A 24,933-nucleotide genomic window follows, 5' to 3' on the forward strand; every position below is an offset into this window, starting at 1 on the left:
CAGAATAATTTTGAATGTTGATCTGGGTTCTACAAGTGTTGTAGATCGTCTGGGTATTTTTTTCATAATTTTAGGATGTATAGATTTTTTATTATGAATTTTTGAAGTTCTTAAAATTAAATTCGTAATTAATTAATCATATATATATATAGTAACTATATATATATACATCTGTTATATACATAAGACACATCACATGTTATTTGCTGTTTGCACGGAAAGAAAGAGTCAGGACGGCGGCACGCTGTTCGAGGAGAGAGAAAATCGGCGGCTGACTGATAACAGGTTGAAGGACCGCGCGTCGACCACGCGCGCGTGGGGCTCACGCGCTGGCGTGCCACGCGCGGCGCGTGGAAGACACGCGCTGGTGACGTCATGCTGACGTCATCAGATGACGTCATGCTGATGTCAGCATAAGGGTTAGGGGCGCGTGAGGCGCGTGGGCGTGTGGGCGCGCGTGGGGGAGGTCTGACACGCGCCTGACAGCGCGTCTGCGCGTGGCGGCGCGTGGGACATCTTCTTGGGGCGCGTGAGAGCGCGTGGAAGCTCAGAATTGGGTGATTTTGGTGCCGTTGGATTCGTCTTTTCGAGATGCTTCTAATGGTATATTATATGATATTTTATGAAATTGTTTCGAACTGTTTATAGCTAACAGAAGTGTTTTTAAGCTGTTTTTAACTGTTTAAATTGCTTTTAAATGCTTCATGTGATATATAGAGATGTATAATGCTTAGACCAATGTGCTAGATGATATAACATGCCTACCTTGATGTTTATTCATGTTGATATATGTGATATATACTTGGTTTATCATGCGATGATAGATTTAGGTGAACTTAAATGAACATAAGGCGTTTGTTAGACAACCTAGTATAGTGAAATTGTTTCATAACCTTAATAATAATATTATGAATACAATCATGAGATTCTTGTGTTTATGAAACATGTAATTGAATATAAATTTTCGATATGAGAGAAAGGATGATTCTGTCAACAACAGATTTCTATCTGTAAGAAAGGGTTATTAAGTGACGCCTCTTGACAATGTTCCACCCGATCTGGGAATCATCTGATTATTGATTATTGATTTGAAATATTTAATTTAAAAGGAAGAATCTCTTTATAATATGATTATGATTGTAACGTAATATAATCCCTCTAAAATTAAATAATATCAAGTAGTAATTGGCCAATGATACAACGGCCTTGTGTCGGTCATAGCCTTCCAACATGGTAGAAAGTAGTTCTTATTTTTGAATTATTGTCGTTTCGTGCCACAGCCGAGGGCTTTGATTTCGAAATAAGAAATACTTGTCTATTACATAGAGATGTGTACATTGAATAAGAATCTAAAGATCGTTACGTGCCACAGCCGTGGGCCTTTGGGGACTGATTCAATTGTACGGAATGTTGGGTTAGACTTGACTTAGAATATTGAGTTTGTCGTGCCACAGCCGTGACTCAATTATTCAAGAGGCTAAAGTTTGATTAGGGAATAACATAAGATGTAATTGACAAGAGTTGTCTGCCTATTGAACATTACATGGCGTTTCGTGCCACAGCCGGGGTTGTGTAATGGAATGTAGGATCCCTATTCCCACTAGCATTATGAATGCTTAATTTTTCACGTAGGGGGTTGAATAAATTAGATAAACTAGTGGGAGCCACTTATGAATAAAGACCCGATTCATATAGTGTTTTGAAATAAAATCGAATATTTGCTAAGTGTTGTTATGTGTTTATCATTTACAGATTTACTTTGTACGTTATGTCTTCTGCACTATCACTCAGGAGCATACTAGATGCTCACAAATTGACTGGTCCTAATTATGCTGACTGGCTTCGAAACTTGAGAATTGTTCTCAGGATTGAGAAGCTGGAATACGTGATTGACTCACCTAAGCCTATTGAACCTGCTAGTGATGCACATAATGATGAACACGTTGTGTATCGTAAGTGGATAGATGATGCAAATGTTGCTCAATGCATCATGCTAGCTTCCATGAACATTGAGCTACAGAAGCAACATGAGCATATGGATGCTCACACTATCCTCATGCATCTACAAGAGTTGTATGATGTGGCGGGGAGGACAGCTCGATATGAGATATCGAAGGAGCTGTTCGGTTGTAGGATGTCTGAGGGATCATCTGTGAATGACCATGTACTTAAGATGATCAATTTGATTGAACGTCTTGGACAACTTGGTTTTGCCATGGATGGGGAGCTGAGCCAAGACTTGGTCTTGCAATCGCTTCCGAGTTCGTTCTCGTAGTTTGTTGTGAACTTTCACATGAATAAGTTGGATGTCAGCCTGCCTGAACTCCACAACATGTTGAAGACTGCGGAATCGAATTTTTCCCCTAAGAAGAGTTCTGTTCTTCTAATTGGTGAAGGTTCCAATCCTAAGATAAGGAAGAGGAACTCTTCCACCAAAAGCTTAAGACCCCAAGAGCAAAGTTGTTTGCTTTCACTATAACAAGGCGGGGCACTGGAAGAGGAACTGCAAGGTTTACCTTGCAGAATTGAAGAAGAAGGGTAGTGAGACTATCGCTTCTGATTCAGGTATGTTCATGATAGAAGTGAATATGTCATTAAATCAAATTTCTACTTGGATATTAGATACCGCCTGTGGTTCTCAAATCTGCAATTTGTTGCAGGGACCAAGGAGAAGTAGGACTATTGAGGAAAAGGAGGTGATTCTACTGATGGAAATGGAGCAAGAGTTGCTGCTGTAGATGTAGAATCATTTCATTTACATAGGCCTACGGGCAAGACTATTGTTTGAAATAATTGTTATTTTGTTCCTTCGATTGTGAGGAATATTATTCCCATGTTAGACTTGGGTGGATTTTTCATTTATTATTGAGAATAATGAATGTTCTATTCTTAGAGATAATATTCTTTATGGACGTGGTACTTTAAATAATGGTCTGTATATATGTGACATAATTTACTTCAGATTGAACAAACTAATAAAAGAAAAGGGATGATGAAAATCTCACTTCATAGTGGCACTGCAATCTCCATTTAGTGGACATGGAGAGAGGGTTGCAAATTTTCTAGGAATGGTACACACAGACGTATGTGCACCAATGTCTTAGCAAGCCATAGGTGGATTTTCATACTTCATTACTTTCATAGATGATAGATCTAGATTCGGATATGTGTTTGATGAAACACAAGTCTGAAGCCTTTGAAAAGTTCAAAGAGTATAAGTATGAAGTGGAGAAACAACCAAACATAGTATTATAATTCTTCGATTAGATCGAGGTGGTGAATACTTGAATGGATAGTTTCTGGATTATCTCAAAGTAAATGGTATAGTCTCCCAGTGGACTCCTCCAGATTAGTATCTGAAAGGAGAAATTGAACTTTGTTAGATATAGTTCGGTCCATTATGAGCTATGCAAATCTTTCAGTATTCCTATGGGGTTATGCATTGGAAACCTCAACATATTTACTGAATAAGGTACCTTCCAAAATCTGTTCCTCAAACTTGGTATGAGATATGGAAAGAAAGGAAACCGAGTCTTAAACACGTTAAGATTTGGGGATGTCCAGCTTATGTCAAGTAAGTTGATCTAGATAAGCTGGAATATCGATCCGTAAAATATAGTTTTATGGGATATCCGAAAGAGACTTTAGGGTATTACTGTTGCACCGATCATCGGGTGTTTGTCTCCAGACATGCTACCTTCTTGGAAAAGGAGTTTATCCTTGAAGGAAACAGTGGGAGCAAAATTGAACTTGATGAAGTTCAAGAAGCACAAACTACTATGAATCAAGTGGAAACACCTGTTCTGACTGAACAACCTTTTGTGGAACAGCCCATTCATAGATCAGGGAGAGTGTCTCGCCAACCTGAGAGGTAATATGGCCTTGTCATTGAGAATGACAATGAGTTGTCGATCATTGATGATGACAACCCTGTGACCTATAATGAGGCTATGAGTAGTGTTGACTCAGAGAAATGGCATAGTGCCATGAAATCCAGAATGGAATCTATGTATACGGTATACAAAAGATAGATTATAGCAGATGGCCAGGTGGAGACCTATAAGGCCAGGCTTGTGGCAAAAGGATTCAAACAAAGGCAATGTATTGACTTTGATGAAACTTTTTACCTGTAGCCCTGTTAAAATCAGTTCGGATTTTGCTTGCGAATGCTGCTTACTACGACTATGAAATCTGGCAGATGGCCAGATGGTTTTCTTTCCAAAAGAAATGAAAACCTAGTGTGTAAGCTGCTGCGAACCATATATGGTTTAAAGCACGCTTCTCGAAAGATGGAACATTCGTTTTGATGAGACAATCAAAGAGTTTGATTTTATCAAAAACGTAGATGAACCATGCGTCTACAAAAGGGTTAGTGGGAGCGCGGTAATAGAGTTGACACACATAACAACATAGCAGACCCACTCATAAAGCTACTTTATGAAAGTTACTTTGATCGTCATAATGACAGGATGGGTATTAGATACCAGAGTGATTGGCTTTAGTACAAGTGGGAGATTGAAAGAGATATGTCTTAAGTCCAATCATGTATGAGGATTTAGGAATAACTTCTATGTAATCTGTTTTGATTTCAATGATATTAATAAAAGACATATTATGTTTTTATTACGGGCTTTATCTATTTAAGTGTTTAAATAAGATATACCATAGTTTAGAGTAAAGCTTTTTATGGATTATGATGAGATCATAATAGTGAGACCTAAAAAGATGATAACTCTAAACTTAAATAGTTCCTGGTCATAGGATTACTAACTGGTAATTAATAATCCGCAAAGATCGGTAGATACAATGCTTGCTTCATTATGAAGAATGTCTGTTCTCATAGACATTTGTGTGGTGACACTATAGCTAGTATGTAGGTGCTTATTATAGAATAAGTTCACTGAACATGACTCGCACAGCTGAACAACTGATGGAGTTCACTCACGTGTCAGCAGTTGTTCGCTTAGTGATAGTTGTACAAGTATCCTTAGACTTGAGGTCATCATAGTCATCTTGTGTACACTGAACTATGCTTTGGTTTAGTTCTTAGTCTCCAGGGACAATTATTAGGGCTCTTCTGGGTATAGGAATTTGTACACGAAGATAGTGTATGATCAATAAAGGATCTACCCCTTCCAGTGAAGGAAGCGAATGTTCAAGGCTGATCCACTTATGCTAATTCAGGAATCTCTGGCCAGAGTGAATGAAATTAGAAAGGAGTTTCTAATTTACATAGAACTACGCATAGTAAATGGTAAGCAAGTGATTGAATTAGATAGGCTTGACACGAGATCCATGCCTTGTATTTAATCGGGACATTGTAGGGTGGAAGGAGTTTATTGTACGGTAACTATTCACTGACAGGTTCTTGGTATTCTAAGCAGTGAATTCATATTATCCGGATAGTCGCGATATGTTGAAAAGCATCACTCACGATGTAAAATAAATGTGATTAATTAATTAATCATATTTAATAAATTAGAGAATTTATATAAATAATGATAAAATAGTTTTATTATTATTTATTTCTACTACCGGCTTAATATTGAACCTATAGGGTCACACCATAAAAAGAGAATGATTTAATGGTGGAGGAATTAATTAATAATGGCTAATAATTATTTATTTGTGAAATAAATAATTAATTGGCAAATTTAATAATTGATTAAATGAGATTTAATTGATTATAAATTAATTAAGAAAAGTTCTTAATATTATTAATTAAGAATTTAATTTTTGGAAATTAAATCAAGAGAGAGAATTATTTCTAAAGTGTTTAAAAAAAGGATTAATAATTAAAAGGTATTTTAATTATTAATGAGAATAATAAATGGGATAATAATAATAATATTTATGGGAAAATTTCAGCTGAAAATTTTGCCTATAAATACACTATTATAGACCCTATTTTATTCTAACCTGTGAAAACCCAAAAGTTTCAGAAAACCAAATTCTCTCCACCTCCTCCTCCTCCTAAAAGTCATTTTCTTGGTGGATACCGGTGGAGTGCTTCACACTTGAGGAGCAACTGCTAAGGATCTCTGATCGTTGTCTTCGAATTATTTGTAAAGGTTAGATTCGATCCCTCGAATTTTTGTTTACGATTTATATGCTTTTATTTGGATTTTGTGTGTGTAAAAGTGTTTTGTCATGCCCCGCTGCGTTTAAAAATCCAACAATTTGAGCGTTAACAAGATTGATGAAAAATTATTTATATATATGAAAGACTCACAATAACCAGCAGCTCTTATTAACGAGATAAGTTTGTATTAAGTTTTACTTATTTCACTTGGAGATATTAATGATTAAGATTCATAGTCTATTTTGAACAGTGAACAAAACCTGGCCTTTAACATGTTGTGTCATGTGTGTTAATTGTTGTCTACATATGCTGTGTGAAAATATTGGTATGGCTTTGTCAGGATAAATTAATATTAATTATTCCTGGTACGCTATGAACAATTGATTGCATATGCTAGAAATATGTTGTATACTTAAACGTCTGGGATTGAATTTTTCACTTGTTTTATAAATTCACATGAACACTCATTTTAAATAGATTGGATTGGAATCTTGGGAAGGTACATATGTTTGTTATACATGTCCTGCACTACAAAGATAGTCGAATTCATGTGTTATTCTAATTACGTGCAATAGGACACACCTATCACTCACAAGACATGTATGAATGATTTTTGTACATAAATTATGTTTGTCAGCTGACAAACAATACCAATCCAACAATTAGCTTGATTGCAGGAGATATATAGTAGGTTCAGAGTTATTACAACTCGCCGAAGGACTACAACAACTCTAGAAGCAAAATTGCAATAAACGGAAAAGGGGGCACAAAAAAAAAGCTCATCCTAGTGAAGTAAATGGGTTGACCTGATGAGAGAAACATGATTGTTCGTTCTTAGAGAATGATCAAAATATCTCAGATAGTCAGTTAAGCTACGATGAACTCGGGACGCGTAATGCAATAGAAGGTGCAACAACAAGTAGTCCTCTAAAATCTGAAGTGGGTGCTGAGTCGGATGCATCAGAAAAAAGCACGTGAGCCAGAGATGTTTATGAAGTTGTTACCCCCATTGGCGATAGCACTGAGCCTATATATGCAGGAGAAGAATGCATTTTAGAGCCTGTCATTAATTCATATGTAGATTTGATGAACTATATACGAATGTGTGAGCCTAATTTGGTAGAAGAGACTAGTAAACTGAGAAAAAAATGGTGTAAAATGCGGTTCAACAAACAGCGCACATGCCAAGTAAAGCAGAAAAAGAAGAGCACACGGTGGTCGAAGCAAAAGGAAAAAAAAAGGATTCCTGGTGACACCCGAAGCAAAATAAAAACAGTTGGAAAAGTAAGAGACAAAGGGCATGAGTTTTGCTTGTTCCAAGCTTAAAAATCTACAGAAAAATTACAGGAACAGAAGGAGACAACTCGCCTAAACCTGCTCCGAAAATGTTCAGAAGAAACTGCTGGGAAATGGGCCTGAAAATCTCCAGAAAATATTTTGTAATTACAAGAAAGTCTTCTGGAAAAGGGCCTGAAAAGCTGCTGAAAAAAGGTCTAAAACCAGCAGAAAACATGCAGAAAAAATAGCAGAAATGTTGCTGAAAACAAGCTGAGACGCTGTTGAAAAACAAGTAGAAAAGCTGCTGAAAAAAGAACCTGGAACGCAGCTAAAAATTCCAGAAAAGCTGCTGGAAAATGATCTGAAATCAGAAATCTGCAAAAAACTACCAGAAAAGCTGCTGGAAAATGATCAGAAACGTTGCAGAACAGTTACCGGAAAATCTGCAGAAAAATTATTGGAAAAACCTGCAGAAAATTGTCCAGAAACGCTGCTGAAAAATGAGCTGACAAGGTGCTGAAAAAAGACCAGAAAATCAGATGAAATGTACTCCGAAACTCAATTGTATCAGCTCTGAAATTCGACAAAAAAATGCAGTAAATAAGCACAAAAACAGCCAAACTCTACCTAGAAATCTGTTGGAAATTGCTACTTGATTTGCTGAAATTTGCACTTAAAATCAGCTCAAAATCAGTAAAATAAACCGCGAGAAAGGACAATATCATTAAAAATAGGACGGAGAAGCTCCAAATGGATGGGCAACAAAACTGCCGCAATGTCGAAAACCATGTCGTGAATTCCTGATTTACAACTTGGTGGAATTTAAAAAGATTCGACTCATACTCTACCGAAACTTGATCCCGTCAAAGGTACAATTTTTCGGATTAAGTACATTATTTTGTTGAAGTAAATTTATGCGGATTAAGTATATTAACTTGTTTAAGTGCATTTATTCGAATTAAGCATATTAATAAACAAATAACTTAGAAAAGTAACTATTTGAGGAGTATCCCCAACAAGATAGATGAACTTGCTTAAACAAGTTTTTATAACACCGAACAATCACATTCGGGACTCTGGGCAAAAGAAGGCAATTCCAAACAATATTTAAAATCGTGCCGATGTCGAATACCAAAGATGCACAAATTGATTAAATACGCTAGGTTAAATACCGAAAATGCGTAAATTAAATAAATTACGCTAGGTCAAGTACCGAAGACGCGTAAACTAAAAATATGCTAGGTAAAACACCGAAGATGCGTAAATTACAAGTTAAGCTAGGTAAAATACCGAAGATGCATAAATTAAAAATTATGCTAGGTTAAACACCGAAAATGTGTAAATTAAATAAATTACGCTAGGTCAAATACCGAAGACGCGTAAACTAAAAATATTTTAGGTAAACACCGAAGATGCGTAAATTAAAAATTACGCTAGGTAAAATACCAAATTTGCGAAAATTAAAAATTATGCCAGGTAAAATACCGAAGATACGTAAATTAAAAAATACTCTAGATTAAATATCAAAGATGAGTAAAATAAACAATTTATGTCAAGATTAATACACATACCGAAGATGCGTCAATTAAATAAATTACACTAAGGTAAATGTTAAAACCGAAAAAATATAAAATAATTGAAATATAGAATGGAGACCGAAGAAGCATAAAAATAATTTATGCTAGGTTTAAAAAAGAAATTTAGAATCCGAACTATTGAGTCCCCTTAAAAACTCGTGGACAAAAATGGCAATTTTGAAGGCTAGGCCGAAGACACATGTAAAATTTCCTAAATTACGCTAAGGCACGAAAATAGCCGAAGCAACGTAAAGGAAGAAAATTTTATCAAGGCACGAAAATAGCCGAAACAACGTAAAATTTCCTCGAAATATGCTAAGGCATTAATAGAGTCACTTCATATTGACTCTATGCCATCTAGTTGAACATGTTATATTCAGATTAGTTATGCATAAGACTAGCAAAGACGAATAAACACCTTATCTAGGGAATTACCCGAAGATGATAAGGTCGTTCGTCTCTTACTTTTCCAGTTTTATTTGACTTCGGCATGAAACACCTATCTAGGAGTCATCCGAAGATGATAGATCCTTCGTTCGTACCTCTTTAAAATCTTATCTCCCGCACGAAACACTTATCAAGGGGCCAACCGAAGAAGATAAGTCCTTCGTCTTCAAAATATTCCTTCGTTCGAAGGGAACATTACACAAGACATTATCTCTAAAAAGGGGGCGAACGAACACCTATCCTTCGTTCGTACCTCTTTAAAATCTTATCTCCGGCACGAAACACTTATCTAGGGGCCACCCGAAGAAGATAAGTCCTTCGTCCTCAAAATATTCCTTCGTTCGAAGGGAACATTACACAAGACATTATCTCTAAAAAGGGGGCGAACAAACACCTATCTAGGGGCTACCGAAGAAGATAGTTCATCCATTCCTCCACTCCTTTCTAAGATTTAGAAACTGGACGAAACACCTATTTACGGGCTACTCGAAGATGATAGGTCCTTCGTCTCTGTATCGCCTATATTTACCATAGAATTTACAACAACTATTTAAAACACAAGACCCATCTTTCGGAAAAGGGGCAAACAGAGCTAACATCATTTCCGAACAATGACCCTAGTCCCTCAAACACTTGGGGCGAAGATGGATTCTAAAAACTTAAAAATTGCTGAGGCAAAACGAAAGCCAAAGATGCTATAAAAATTGAACCATTGCCGAGGCAAAATGAAAGTCGAAGACGCGATGAAAATTAAAAATTGCTGAGGCAAAATGAAAGCCAAAGATGCTGTAAAAATTGAACCATTACTGAGGCAAAATGAAAGCCGAAGATGCGATGAAAATTAAAAACTGTTATGGCAAAACGAAAGCCAAAGATGCTATAAAAATTGAACCATTGCTGAGGCAAAATGAAAGCCGAAGACGCGATGAAAATTAAAAATTACTAAGACAGAAGCCGAAGATATAATTGTTGAGGCGACACGAAAGCGAAAGATGCGATATACTAAAATTTTGCAAAATTGCTAAGGTAAAAAGAAGCTGAAGAAGCAATGCAAAAGAGAAATAATTATACGTCAAAGCAAAGAAACATCTAAAGATGCGGAAAAAAACACAGCATAAACAGCCCGAAGGCAGAATTTACAAGCCTGAAGGCAGGAGATTGATAAAATAAAAAATCAAAGGTCGCCATCCTCTCCCGGAAAAAAAATCACAAGAGGACCGTCTTCTACAGCACGAGCGACTAGATCTTCCATTACTTCATCCAGAAAGAGCTTGTGATTCTAGGAAAGGCCACGAGCCTTGTCAACAGCATATCAAATCCGAATGGAAACACCACTATTCGGTCTGTTCCAGGTCCTCTCCCAGCTTCCGTTTGTCTTCGATCTCCTTGGTTGAGCGTTATACGACAAGTGGCCTTATGGTTACTACCCAAAAATGGGCCACGCCCATTGTCTATCGCCCACACACTAGTCCGACCAATAGACAGGGACATGTTAGTGATAGTGGCCCGATTTATGAGGCTCAATAGCCGAAGGCCCATTAAGCAGTCATGGGCCGACCGTTGGACTAGCAAACTACAGAAACGTAACCCCCCTCCAACATTCATCATCCTCCCAAGCGTAACGGCCGAAGCATTTATATCCGAGGTTTGGATAAATACACCATCATATACACACAATCATATACACTAATTTTGGTACAATCATAGCACTTGTACGTTCCATCTTACTCGTGAAAGGCCTGATTACTGATTCTCACACCGGGGGTGAATCGAGGGGACAAACCCTCGCATTCTTCTCCTTGCAGGTCCGACCGAACGACGCTCCATATAGCCGAAGGACGTTCTACCATCATCAGAAATTTGGTCTTAACAATATTAATTTTGTTTTGTCTATCTAAGACTCATGTACCAACCAATGTATTACTTTTGGTTTGACTTTAATAAAGTAGTATAAATAGAAAAAGAATAACTAAAAAAAGGTAATAGAGTAAAAATAAAATATAAGGATAATTAAGTGAAATAGAGAATAAAAAAAGGTAACATACAACATATTTAACATTCTACGGATTATATTATCAATAGATCTTAGAAGCATTTTTCTCGTAAAATATAGATAGATCTAATTATCTTTCTAGTTAATTTTCTTTTGTTATACGTATTTGTAAATATGGGTGACGCCGGTCAGTTTAGTCGAGTTATGAGTGTAAAAGTGACCCAACTTAATTAGTTCGATCTATAAAAAATTTAACTTATTAATTTAAAAATATATTTTTATCCCAATCATATTATTCATGGATTGGACTATACGAAAAGTTTATTATATTATGTCAACACTCAACTCAATCAACATCCAACATAAAATTTAAAATCATAATTCAAAGTTCAAATACTTATTCGACAAATGTTAAAATATTATGTTAGTCCATAAATTAATTTAGCAAAAATTATTAATTTAAAATATAAAAGCAGAGCAATTTTAAATCTAACTTCAGATTACATTATTATTCATTATAGGACGAAGATGAGTGCTCATGTGCATATAACACGAAGGCACCCCAGCTATCTACATGCCGGATACCAGCTATAGACATGCTGAAAGTGTAAACCCATGAAAGATGAACAATCTTTAGTTGTGAAAGGTGAGCTCTTGAAATAATCACTACCGTCCCAGATCCGATGCAGGCTTTGCAGATCACCAAAAATATCAATAAATTCGTACTCAACAGATCCATTACCAGATAAACCCAAGCATGACTAAATAAAAACATAACAAACACTCTAAAAGGAGAGACAAAACACACACTCCAAGAGAAGAGACACACAAACACCCAAAAAATTGGGTTTTATTGAAAGGAAATAAACGAAAATAACAGAGAATGAAGGGGTTGGGGCTTTCCACCGAAGAAAACCAGTGGAAGCCCGTAGATTTACTTGAAAATAGACAAACCCTAACAGAGAGGATGAAAGAAGGGAGGCGGCTAAGAGGGATAGAGATTGTTCATTTCTAAGTTTTTTAATTGGATACTTTGTTATAAAAATCGGCTGATTTTTCAAAAATCACCGATAAATCGCTCAAAAATCGGTCAAAAATATTGATCCGATTTGACCGATTCCCGATAAATCATCCGATTTTTTAAAAATCGTCCGATAATTTGAATATTGATGGGGCAGGATCGAGAATAAGCACAATAAAATAAAACAAACCCTACTAATTCGAGCGACCTCTTTATGCTCTAACAACTTTTGTATCAAATTATATCAGAAAAGAAATATAGTGTAACTCGATCATATTACAAATTCATCTGAATTTCGGTTGAATCTATCAAAGACAAATTTGACTGATTTTATGCTCTTTTTGGAATTGTTGTTAAAAATTATTGTGCTGTTAAAAAAAAGTGTTGGTGAAAAAAAATGATGTTGTAAAAATCAGATTACTGTTTAGTAATTTTTTGATAAGTATATGTTTTGTTGCAAAAAATTAAAAATAATAATATTTTTGGTAAGGTTTGATGGTCAAATTAACATCTGACCCCGCAATAGCTGAAAAACCGTTTTTTTTAAAGTATGAGGGGACTTATTTTCCCTAACAACAACTTTTAGGCGAAAAATATTTTTTCGATTAACAATTTTTTAATTACTTTTTAGCGAAAATATGTAACAATATCAAACACACTCTTAATCATTCCTTCTATCGAATTTACTGTTTTTGTGTGGGTGACATTTCGTAAGGAAAATAGTTAGAAAGTTCAGATTCTTATTAACGGATATATTCTCGAGAAATCAATGAAAAAACATTTGAATTATTTTTTTATATACGCAGCTTTTCCAAACAAATTGAATTATTCTCTCTATATATAAACAATAAAAAGTACTCCCTCTGTCCCAACCATTTCTATACAAATGGTTTGGGCACGGAGAACAAAAAATTCATTAAAATAATATTAGTTTTAGTAAGATAGTGGAATGAGAGAGAAAGAAAAATTGTAATTTAAGGAGGAAAGTATAAAGTTGTGTAAAGTGATGAGACCAATCAATATTTAATGAATAAAGTGAGTGTAGTGGGAGAAAATAATGGATGTGGTTAATTTTAATATTATAAATATATTACTATTTTTGGTAAGTTTGAAATGTATAGATATAAATGATACATCCAAAAAAGGGACAGAAGGGAGTAATGGTTAGGTACACTCATCAAGCAATGATACGATGCTTTTGATAATAGCCAATACGTGAGGTTTGAATCTCCTATTTACTTGGGGCTAGTTGATTTGAGTATTTCTCTCTTCTCTTTCTCATTCTTCCGTACATTAATTTATAACTTATTTGAGAAAGGTTAATTTTTGTGTTTTGACTTATTTGAAATAAAAAGTTGTTTTGTCAAAAATAATAGAAAATTGCAGTGGTGGTTGCTAAGTATTTGATTAATTGTTTATTGAGTTGCATTAAATTGATTATATGTAATGTCTCATTACTGTAACTAAAAAACAACGGGAATCAACTTCAAAATTAACTTTTGAAAAAAAAAATTAAATTTGTGTTTTAGGATGCAAAACTGCAAATGGCATTTTTCATAAATAATTTAAAAATTGTACTTTTGTAATTTATTTTTAACAAAATGGTATTTCCGAAAAACAATTATAAGATGCAATTGAAAAAGGCTAGAGCTACAATATGTAAAATTTTCTTTTAAGCTGAAGGGCTCATTACTTCCTAAACGATTAAAAAGGAGCAAATCTAACAAGAGTCTCCTAAAGTCAAGTGTTATTAGTTTTCTCCTATCTCTCATTTTCACCTATAAACTCTTACTCCCGATTCATGTTTTTCTTTTAAAGATACTTGTTAGCTATATTTCCAGCTGTCACAATTATCAGGCTTTTATGGCCAAAATGGAAAGACTGTGACTCCCTCAAATAGTATTTATGTTTATCATTTCATGCGTTAACAAGTACATTCACGCAAATCTTAATTACTTCCAAATATACACATTTTTTATATAGATCAAATCACTTTCGTCTTCTCCGAGTTAATCAAATACTGAGTGTCGCACACTATAAGAAATATGGTTTTTTTTCTACCAAGCATATCATATCATAAATATTTGGTAGGTATTCCTCTACTATTATCTACCAACACTTAATCGGATAGAAATTGCTCAAGGTGGGATCCTGATTTTATACACACAAATATCAAAATCTACCATATAGATAGGTCCCAAATACAAACTCAGCAATCAGGGCCCATATTCGTGTGACGTGACAGCAGATATGGCATGTGACATAGTTGCTATGTTGCACTCCACATGGGCCGCCACTTGACATGTATGGGCCATTTAAGAAGTAATTATCAATTTCTATCAAGTAGCGTTTCCGACCTGGGTCATTTTTATCAAGTTGCTTGTTAGGAATTGACCCCTATTCTACCAAATATAAGCCTTCCTTTCAAAATGCTGGTAGAAAATGATCATTTTTCTTGTAGTGACACCATAATGTGAACGGCAACAAATTACTTTGAAATTGGTTAAAATTATAATTTACAATAAGTTTCATCACTTTAAATCCCGGCGAAACTTTTTGAAAATGAACTCAAAATATGTTTATTTCGTCCAAGTTAGAATCGGCTATGTGGACAATTAGTTCTAACACTCTAATTACAAACGACACAACTTATTAAAATGGAGATTTTCGTAATTTGCTTTATCTGTCATGAAAATAGCATAATAATGAATCATCCTATAATTTTTGAACAACTGATTAAAATTGTATCATGATATAAAATGAATTATTATAATTTTATCTTATTTTTCAATTTAAGGTGGTCTTTAACTTTGAAAAATAGTTCTTTAAAATATAATTTAATATGTTACTTGGGTGTCTTGAATATATTTAAATATTAATATATATTGAATTTAATTTGTATCTTAAATATAAAAATTATACCTATATAAATAAATATATTATCCAGAAAATTTGGTGCCTCTGTGCCATCTCTTTTGTATGTGCATGCATATGTAACATAAAATAAAATATTTTTAACTAACATACAAAAGGAATATTAGATAACGTATAAAAATTATATCTAGTCGAATAATTTGTAACAAATATCACCGAGTTCAGAAAATTAAAATTTTAACAATTGACGTCTACTTATATTTTGTCTATGGGCTCCAAAATTTTGGAGCTGACCAAAACAAGAACTAGACATAGACTTTAAAGAAAACGGGGAAGGCACATACCCTCAAGATGATACAGATACGTACCAAAAATAGAGGTTTTCAATATATATGAAAATGAAAATTTAATTCGTTCGGATTCAGAAAAAAGGTCGAAAAACCCGATCCGATTTTTAAAAAATTCGGTTTAATTTGTTCTTAAAAAATCAGATTTCTTAAAATCCAAATAAGACTTTTATGTATTTCTAACCAAAAACATCATGTAATTTGTTCTCAAGTCCTATCAACCAAGGAAAATCTCTAATGTGGGGTGTGCACTAGCAAAATGATTTCATTTCAAAATCATGCATAAATGAATTTAAGTTTTCTATGCCGTTCTTGTTTCGTCCGTCTATTTATATTTCATTTATTTTGTGTTCAAATAATATAAAAAAATATAATTTATTCAAATAAATTTACTTTAATTTTTAACATTGATAAAACTTATGCATTTGAATTTTATTTTTTTAATCGTAGATAACCCGCAGCCGCTACCCTTCGGATGCGCAGTGGATAAATCTTGCGGGTTTATGCAATAACCTGCAAATCACGTGAATTAAGGTAAACCACAATCAATAAATAAACTATACTTTATATTATAAACAATTAACTTTAAGTTAATTAACCACGACCATTCTCACCTTTAACGTCAATTATGTGCAAAAAAACAAATTTCTAATATTTAACAATAGTGTGACAAGAAGTACAAAATAAAAAATAAAAACTTGCTACTTCTGGATGGTTATGTATATTGTTGGCTTAAATTGTATTAGCTGTTTTATTTCTTGTTTATTTGTTATATTTTTTCCCTTTTTAATATATTATTAATTTGATGAAAAATAGATAAATAAACTTAACTTTTATTAGATTTTATTTTGCATTCTAGTTAAAATTGGTATAGTGGATAGCTTGTTGTTTATTTATTTATTTTTTATATTTATCCTCTTTTTAATATATTACTAATTTAACAAAAAAAAAATAAGTAAACTTAATTTTTGGGTTAGATTTTGTTTTGCATTCTAGCTAAGATATATTGTTCGTGGATAGCTTGCTGTTTAGTTGTTTTTTTCTTATATTTATTCTCTTTTAAATATATTATTAATTTAGCAGAAAAATAGATAAACAAACTTAACTTTTATTAGTTTTTGTTTTACATTCAATTTGATGTATTATAGTTTCCAGTTGTCTTGTTGGAGAACAAATGCAACAAATATATGCCCAGATTTCTTAAAAAGTGTAAATTATGACTTAAAGTTGAAAAATATGTTATAAGTTATGGCCCTGTTTAATATTTTTAGAGTAAATTAACAAGAGTAAATTCTATAAATTATGTTTTAAATATATTATTTAACGGTCACGACTTAACGAGAGTTGACGGCAACCATTTTTTTAAAAGGTGAAACAAAAAGTTGGTGTAAAATACGGTCATGACTATGTAATTTACTCTATTTTTATTTAAAAATATTTCGTATATCTCAAGAGTTTTAAGTTATTATAATTTAAAAATTAAAAAAAAAATTAAAAAAGCCGAAAATCTAGAATGAAATGAGAAAGTCGAAAGTACCTAATTCTTAACCTTCTATCTTCTATCTATCCCATATAAGCCACAAATATGGCTATTCTGAATTTTTGTCAATCATTAATGAAGCCCAGATATGAGTAAACAGACGGTAACTATATAAGGTGCTGATTTTTTTTCCACCAAAATCTTTATAGCAAGAATATCAAGCTTATGAAGAAATCCTATCTAACATACTTTTTGTTTCACGAATCTTTTGTGCAAGGGCCTCAATTGATTAGTTCTCTCAGATCTCTCATCCCGTCTAACTTAGTCTAACTTAATTATTCTCAATTCAATATATTTTTGGATCAGTGGATGATTTGTAATTATATTTCCACTAGTCACAATTGTTGGGCTTCTTTCAAAAAATGGAAAGTGTACATGACTCGTGAAAGTAAAATGTGCATTTTACAACATTATTCACGCACATTGGTTCGAATTTTACTAAAGACTTTATTCTTGAGAAATCTATGAGTAAACAGTTTGGAAATATTTGAATCTCAATCTTTTTGGTAGTCATAGATCCTGTTTGGGAGTGCCGTTGGAAATTGTTGTGATGTGAGAAAAATTATAAGTGGAAAAGTGCTGTTAGGAAAATTAGATGACTGTTTGGTAATTTTTTTAATTTATGCATATTTCGATATATATATATAAATAATATGTTTGAAAATGTTTGATGATGCTACAACCTACAAAACCTTTCTGTTGTATCGGTTTATAACACCAATATCAAACGCGTCTTTATTCTGATGCGATGATCCGGTTGGTGTCCAATTGACACACAAAATCAAATCATCAAAAATTAGGCGATTTTACTCCAATCATAAATATACGGATTATAATAGAAAAGATTATGAGCTTGTGGAATCTTGAACTTAAAGCTCATTGTTAAAATTTTAATCGTAAACTCACTTCCTGGGCGTCGTCACAAATTAATTTAGCTGTCTCATTTTAGTTTAGCTAAAGAGAAAAACTGTCTACTTAAACCCATGTTTGGAGAAATGCTTGTTGGTGTGCTGTTTGTTTCAATTTATTTAAATTCAGGTATTTCAAAATTTCAATAAAATAAATTTTTAGAACTAAAAACAAGTTCTCAGATTTGAGGTTAACTCGTCGAAGTTTTATTTACAACTTCGGAAAAAAAATTGATGCAAATATATACATACTGGCAAGAAAAAGAATTAGCCAATTCTGTCTGATAAGATTTTCTTAGCTCCCTTTACGAAAAATTGAAAGTTCAAATTTTTTCGAATACAAATTTCACAAAATATTACAATTTTCAATTGTATCGTGTATATATGTATATATATATATATATATCTATATTTATATATAATTTGTTGTGTAAGTTTATTAGTTATAAAAACACATAGCCAAATTTCATATCCGAAATGATTCAAAAATTCCCAATCTAACTCTTTGTCCAATCAAATTTCACATGTAAAAACGACCATACATTTGCTCTAACTTTTCACAATATACACAATTGATAAAATAAACTCAAGAAGCAATGATATTACATTCTTTTTTCATTTATTTTGTGTTCAAATAATATAACTAAGTTTAATCAAATAAATTTACTTTAATTTTTAACATTGATAAAATTTATGCATTTAAACTAAACTTGACATCCAATAAATAAACTATACTTTAATTATAAACAATTAACTTTAAGTTAATTAACCACGACCATTCTCACTTTTACGGTCAAATATGTGCAAAAAAAAGAAGAAAATTTCTAATATTTAACAATAGTGTGATTAGAAGTTAAAAAAAAAACTTGTTAGTTCTAGATGGTTGTCTATATTGTTGGCTTAAATAGTATTAGTTGTTTTAATTGTATTATTTGATTTTAGGGTTTTTTGTCAGGATTTTAGGATTGTTCCCGTATGCGTCGTTCTTATTGCTTGCAAATATGCATTCTAGATTTCTAGTTAAAATTTTTAGTGAAAGCTTGTTGTTTTCTTGTTTATTTGTTATATTTATTACCTTTTTAATATATAATTAATTTAACAAAAAAAAAGATGAATAAACTTAACCTTTATTAGAATTTGTTTTGCATCGAGTTAAAATTGCTAGTGGATAGCTTATTTCTTATATTTATACTCTTTTTTATATTACTAATTTAACAAAAAATAACTAAGTAAACTTAACTTTATTAGATTTTGTTTTGCATTCTACAATATATTATTGGTGGGATAGTTTGATGTTTAGTTGTTTATTTCTTATATTTTTCTCTTTTTAGTATATTATTAATTTAACAAAAAAATAGATAAACAAACTTAAACTTTATTAGATTTTGTTTTACATTCAATTTGATATATTATAATTTCCCCTCTTGTTCGAGGCAACAAAGGCAACAAATATATATATTTTTCACCAAAATCTTTCCTATAAACTCTCAAGTTCACTTGACATTTGACGTTGTTGAATGAATCTTTCGTGCAAGGGCCCTCATTTCATTAGTTCTCTCTGATCTAACTTAATTATTCTCAATTCTATATTGTTTTTCTTTGAATCATTGGGTGATTTGTAACTATATTTCCACTAGTCACAATTGTTGGGCTTCTATAAAAAAAATGGAAGTGTACATGACTCGTGATAGTAAAATGTGCAACATTATTCATGCCCATTGGTCCAATTTTACTAACGGCTTTACTCTTGTGAAATCTAGGAGTATGCATTTTGGAGATTTTTGATTCTCAATCTTTTTGATACTATGCTATATATAATCTGCTTGGTGTTCAAATGGTACACAAAATCCCATAATTAAGAATAATCAGGGGATTTCACTCCGCTAATAAATATACTAATAAAAGAAAAAATATGAACTTGAGATTTATTTCTATTTTTTCTGGTAAGTTAATTAACATAACCCTAGTCAAACCCACCCTTGACCTCGTTCTAAGGTGGCAAAAGTTTAACCATACAGGCTGTTTGTTTTGTTGACTGAACTTAAAATCTAATGGTTTTTTTAAATATAAAAAATACTATTGCGAAAATAATGAAGACTTAAATATTGCGAAAACACGTCTATTATGACGCTAGAAAGTCAGCACTTTTTTTTTCTAAAATGCTAGTATTATTCTTGCTATTTTTTTGCAAGAATAAAAATTTAAATATTGCAAAAATACGTCTACTATGACTCTCGAAAGTCACCACGTTTTTTTTTCTGAAATGCTATTATTTAGTACTGTCTTTCACGAAGGTAAGATTTTGGAGCTCTAAGTCACAAGGTAAGGTCATACTGAGCTTATTTGAACCTTCGCTGACCTGCATAAGTTAAATAGGTGTCGTTGCTGCTGCAGCATGCTTGAGAGTAGTCCTGTGTGTTTGCAAAATAAGGCCCCTGCACCTAACTTGAGGGTCTTGCTCCCTTCTTGAGCCTGACAAAGCTCACATGAATGTAAGCTCCAGCTTTGAACAACTTGTCTGCAAGCCATAAAGCCCGTAAGTGTTATTTCCGTTGGCATTACTTCTGTAGCCGTTACTTAATTCCGTAGGTGATTGACCCCATTTCACAATTTTATCCTCTAAATCTTACACGTGTCGTTCACTTGAATACCTTATCATTCACTTCCCCCCTCCTCGTCTTCCACGTGTCCCCATAGCCTATTAGTCTAGGCGACAACTAGCTAGTGATAGGGGGATAAATAGAAATAAGAGAGAAAAAGGAAAGAGGGATAGAGAAAAAAGAGAAAAAATAACAAAAAACTCGACCCTTACAGACCTAACCAAAAACAAACAGAATTACAGCTATCATTGTCAGATGTATATATTTAAGCAACTTTAATTTTTCAATGCTATTTGGTAGACTAGTAAGTTTTAGCAATGAGAGCGATACCAGATTGATCAAATTAGTTAAATGTTTATTCTCAAAGTTTGTAAGTACTGGAATGATTTGTGTTATTCTCTTCCTAAAATTGAACTGAGTACATACATATATATAAGGAAATAATCTAACTAAGGTGGCTATAACCATGCAACTATCTCCTAGAAAGTCTCTAACACCCCTATCGTCCCATGACTCTCCTAAAAACACTGGAAGACTTAGTCTAAAGCTAATAGCACTGCTTAACAACAACCATTATTCAAAAACACAAAACATAAATAAATAAAACAACTAAAACAAATAAAACAAGTTAGATTAATTTCCAACAATCTCCCCCTTAATCTAAACTTGTTTCTGCAGATTCTTAACATAGCCCGTATGGCATGCCTTGAACTGAAACAGCTTCTTCATGCCCGTATGGCAAATACATTGATCCAGCCCGTGTGGCCTTTCTGGGCCCATATGGCACTACTGATCACAGCTCCTTTTGGCTTCCTTGTTTGCCCGTCTGGCAATTTATTTCATGCCCATATGGCATCCATTTCACAGCCCTTATGGCTATTATTCACAAGCCCTTATGGCTTGTCTTTGTTGGCCCATATGGCCTCTACAGCAATGCCGGTTCGTCGTCATGAAGTTGTGCTAGATTTACTTCTTGACAGTGTTCTTTCTTTCATCGAGGTTTGTCACACTCTGAGGCGAAGTGACCATAAATGTTGCAATTGAAACATTTTATCTTGCTCCTGTCCAGTCTGCCCTTCCATTTCTGAGCTAAAAGAAGATGTTGTTGCTCACTTTGCTCACTCCTACCTTTCATTCTTTCTTCATGGGCCTTGAGACGTCCCACCAGTTCTTCAACTGACATGACTTTAACATCTCCAAATTGTTCAATGTTTGAAGCTATTTGGAGGAACTTATCAGGCATAGTTCGTAGAATCTTCCTTACAACACTTGATTCTTCCATAGCCTCTCCAAGAACTCGAATGTTAGTCACAATGCCACTTAGTTTCAAGCAGAAATCTTCAATCTTCTCTGAGTCTTTCATCATGAGAGACTCGAATTCTCCCTTTAATGTCTGCACCCTAGCCTCTTGTACTCGTTCCACCCCCATACACATTGTCTTGATTGCCTCCCAAGCCTCCTTTGCTGTTTCCTTTTCTGCAATGGCCAACAACACATCCTCAGGCACACCTTGATAAATGGCTGCAAGAGCCATCTGCACAGTCCTTTCATCTACTGCAGCCCTGGATTCTTTCTGTTCAATAGCACCCCAAACACCTTGTGCCTTCATGAAGACCTTCATTTTAGGGACCAGGCAGTGTAGTTGCTCTTGGTTAACATAGGGTAGTTCACAGCCACAACACCTTCCTTTGTTCTTGGTGTCTTCATGGATTCTGATGTGTGTCGTGGTTGATACTTTGGCATAAACAGGACCTTCGAACCTGGGGAGCTCTGATACCAAATGAAGAGAATAAAGACTTATATAAATTATTTATGCACACACAGAATGACCTAATACTCAAAGTTTGTAAGTACTGGAATGATTTTTGTTATTCTCTTACTAAAATTGAACTGAGTACATACATATATATAAGGAAATAATCTAACTAAGGTGGCTATAACCATGCAACTATCTTCTGTAAAGTCTCTAACACCCCTATCGTCCTATGACTCTCCTAAAAACACTGGAAGACTTAGTCTAAAGCTAATAGCACAGCTTAACAACAACCATTATTCAAAAATACAAAACATAAATAAATAAAACAACTAAAACAAATAAAATAAGTTATATTAATTTCCAACAATATCACTTACATAATGTTACATATGCATGTCACTAATTTAATATCACGTGCATTCGGCGTTTTTATTCTTTCACTTCTCAACAAGCAAGAAAAGCAATGAATTTTATCAAATAATTCTCTGCGACATTCTAAAAAACATCTTGTAAACTTAACTTTTTCTTAATCAAAATATATGCTTTTTGGAATTTGAGAAAACTAAAAAGCAAGACAATTTAGATGATATATGTGTGGAGCTTAAAAGATGAATACAAACATTTTGCAATTAAAGAACAAAATCGGACTTCGGAGAAGTCACAAGTTCAGAGGGCAGGGAAGAATACATATAACTTCTCTACCAACTACAACTCTCTGAAGTCAATAAGGTTCTTTGAGTAACTAAGATTGATAGTCTTTCGATTGCTTCTGTGGTTTGCTGTGATTTGTGAAATACGAGAAAATGGAAGCTGAGCCCTCCTCCATCCCTCAAAACATAGACCGCAGTCCTAAAAAGTTTAAGCGTCGGCGTTCACCTACTGATAACAATAATACTCCACCCAACTTCTCTTCCCAAACTCACTCTTCAGACCACCTGCATTCATCTGATAAGTTCAACGATCCAAAGCTTAATATCTGGTCCTCTGGTTCATTCAAGGAAAAAGTGAGTCAAGCACCTCCTCAGAAAATCATATATGTTGGCTCTGATGAAAAATGTGATTCTGATGAGGACATTGTGGAGGCTGAACCTCCCTCTGATAATTCTACTGGCGGTTCAGAATGGCCCAGAGTCGTCGTCCCAAGGAAACCCTACAGAAGCTTTGGGCTCCATGGAAAAAATCTCTCATTATTAAGGTTCTGGGAAAGTTTGTGAGTTACTCTATGCTTCGCTAGAAAATCAAACCTCTCTGGAAGCTACAGGATGACTTGAACCAGTTGATTTAGGTAATGATTATTATTTGTTTCGATTTACCAACAAGGAAGACTACAATCATGTTTTAACAGGGGGTCCTTGGTCTATTCTTGGCCCGTACCTTACAGTTCAGAAATGGAAACTTGAGTTCCGAGCATCTAAAGCCCGCATAGACTCAACTAATGTCTGGATAAGATTTCCGGAAATACCTATTGAATATTTCAATAACGTAATCCTTACTAAGATGGGAAGTGCAGTAGGTAAGGTAACAAAAATTGATCACCATACCAAAGAATCACTGTGACGTCGTTATGCTCGCGTTTCAGTCGAAATAAGTCTTTGTTCTAAATTAGTCCCATTTATTTGGATAAATGATAAGCTTCAAAAAGTTGAATACGAGGGTTTGCATATGATTTACTTCTCTTGTGGAGCATACGGGCATTGAGCTGAAAATTCCTGGTCAAGAATAATTCCTGGTCGAATACTTCTCCTCGAAATTGGCTTCGACTGGGGCTTAAAAGGATGGTTAATCCGGTAAAGAATATAGATTCTGACCGAAAAGGGGAGATTCCTAATGGAACACAAAAAAAAAAGAAATAGGTTGAAAATCCTGGCCGAAGTTCGACCAGGAATTAAGGTCGAAAACATCCTGCTCGAAACACTGTTGACCAGGGCAATTAGAAGGCTAATTCGACCAGGATCCTGGTCGAACAAGATTCTTGGTCGAACCAGGTATAATAAAAAAAAGAGAGAAAAGAAAGAAAAAGAAAAAAAAAAGAAAGGAAGAAAAAGATGGAAATTCCTTAAAATATTTTCTGAAAAAATAAATATTTTTAGGAAAATTAAGGAAAATCCCATAATTAAAGGAAAAAATCCAGAAAATTAAGGAAAAATTCTAGAATTAAGGGAAAAATTCCTGGAAATCAAGGAAAAATTCTAGAATCCATGGAAAACTCTAGAAAATTAAGGAAAAATCCTGGAATTCAGGAAAAATTCCTGAAAATTAAGATAATTCCTAAATAATAGGGATGAAAGCAAATCGTTGTAAATGTGTAGGTCACTCCACACTTTACGCAAAAACGATACCCTGTAAGGGAACGAATTAACTTAACTTTTGCGAAACCTAGTCACTGTTTCCCAAAAGTTGGGGGGAAAATGACAGGAAAGAAAATAAGGCATGGGTATGTAATTAATGCCGCATTAATCGTATCAGAATTGGGCCAACAGCTAGCCCATTTGACAAAGCCCGAAACCCAG

At 33.8% G+C, this 24,933-nt stretch overlaps 1 protein-coding gene across 1 annotated transcript; it reads right to left on the reverse strand.

Moving 5' to 3' along the window:
• Positions 1-21,658: 21,658 nt before the first annotated feature.
• On the reverse strand, positions 21,659-22,288 carry LOC141720230 (uncharacterized). Its single transcript, XM_074522578.1, has one exon. It carries the CDS (start codon positions 22,286-22,288, stop codon positions 21,659-21,661), a length of 630 nt encoding a protein of 209 aa, XP_074378679.1.
• Between the last annotated feature and the right edge of the window lie 2,645 nt (positions 22,289-24,933).

The sequence above is a fragment of the Apium graveolens genome, chromosome 4 (genome assembly GCF_009905375.1).
Source record: "Apium graveolens cultivar Ventura chromosome 4, ASM990537v1, whole genome shotgun sequence".
NCBI classification, from domain to species: domain Eukaryota; kingdom Viridiplantae; phylum Streptophyta; class Magnoliopsida; order Apiales; family Apiaceae; genus Apium; species Apium graveolens.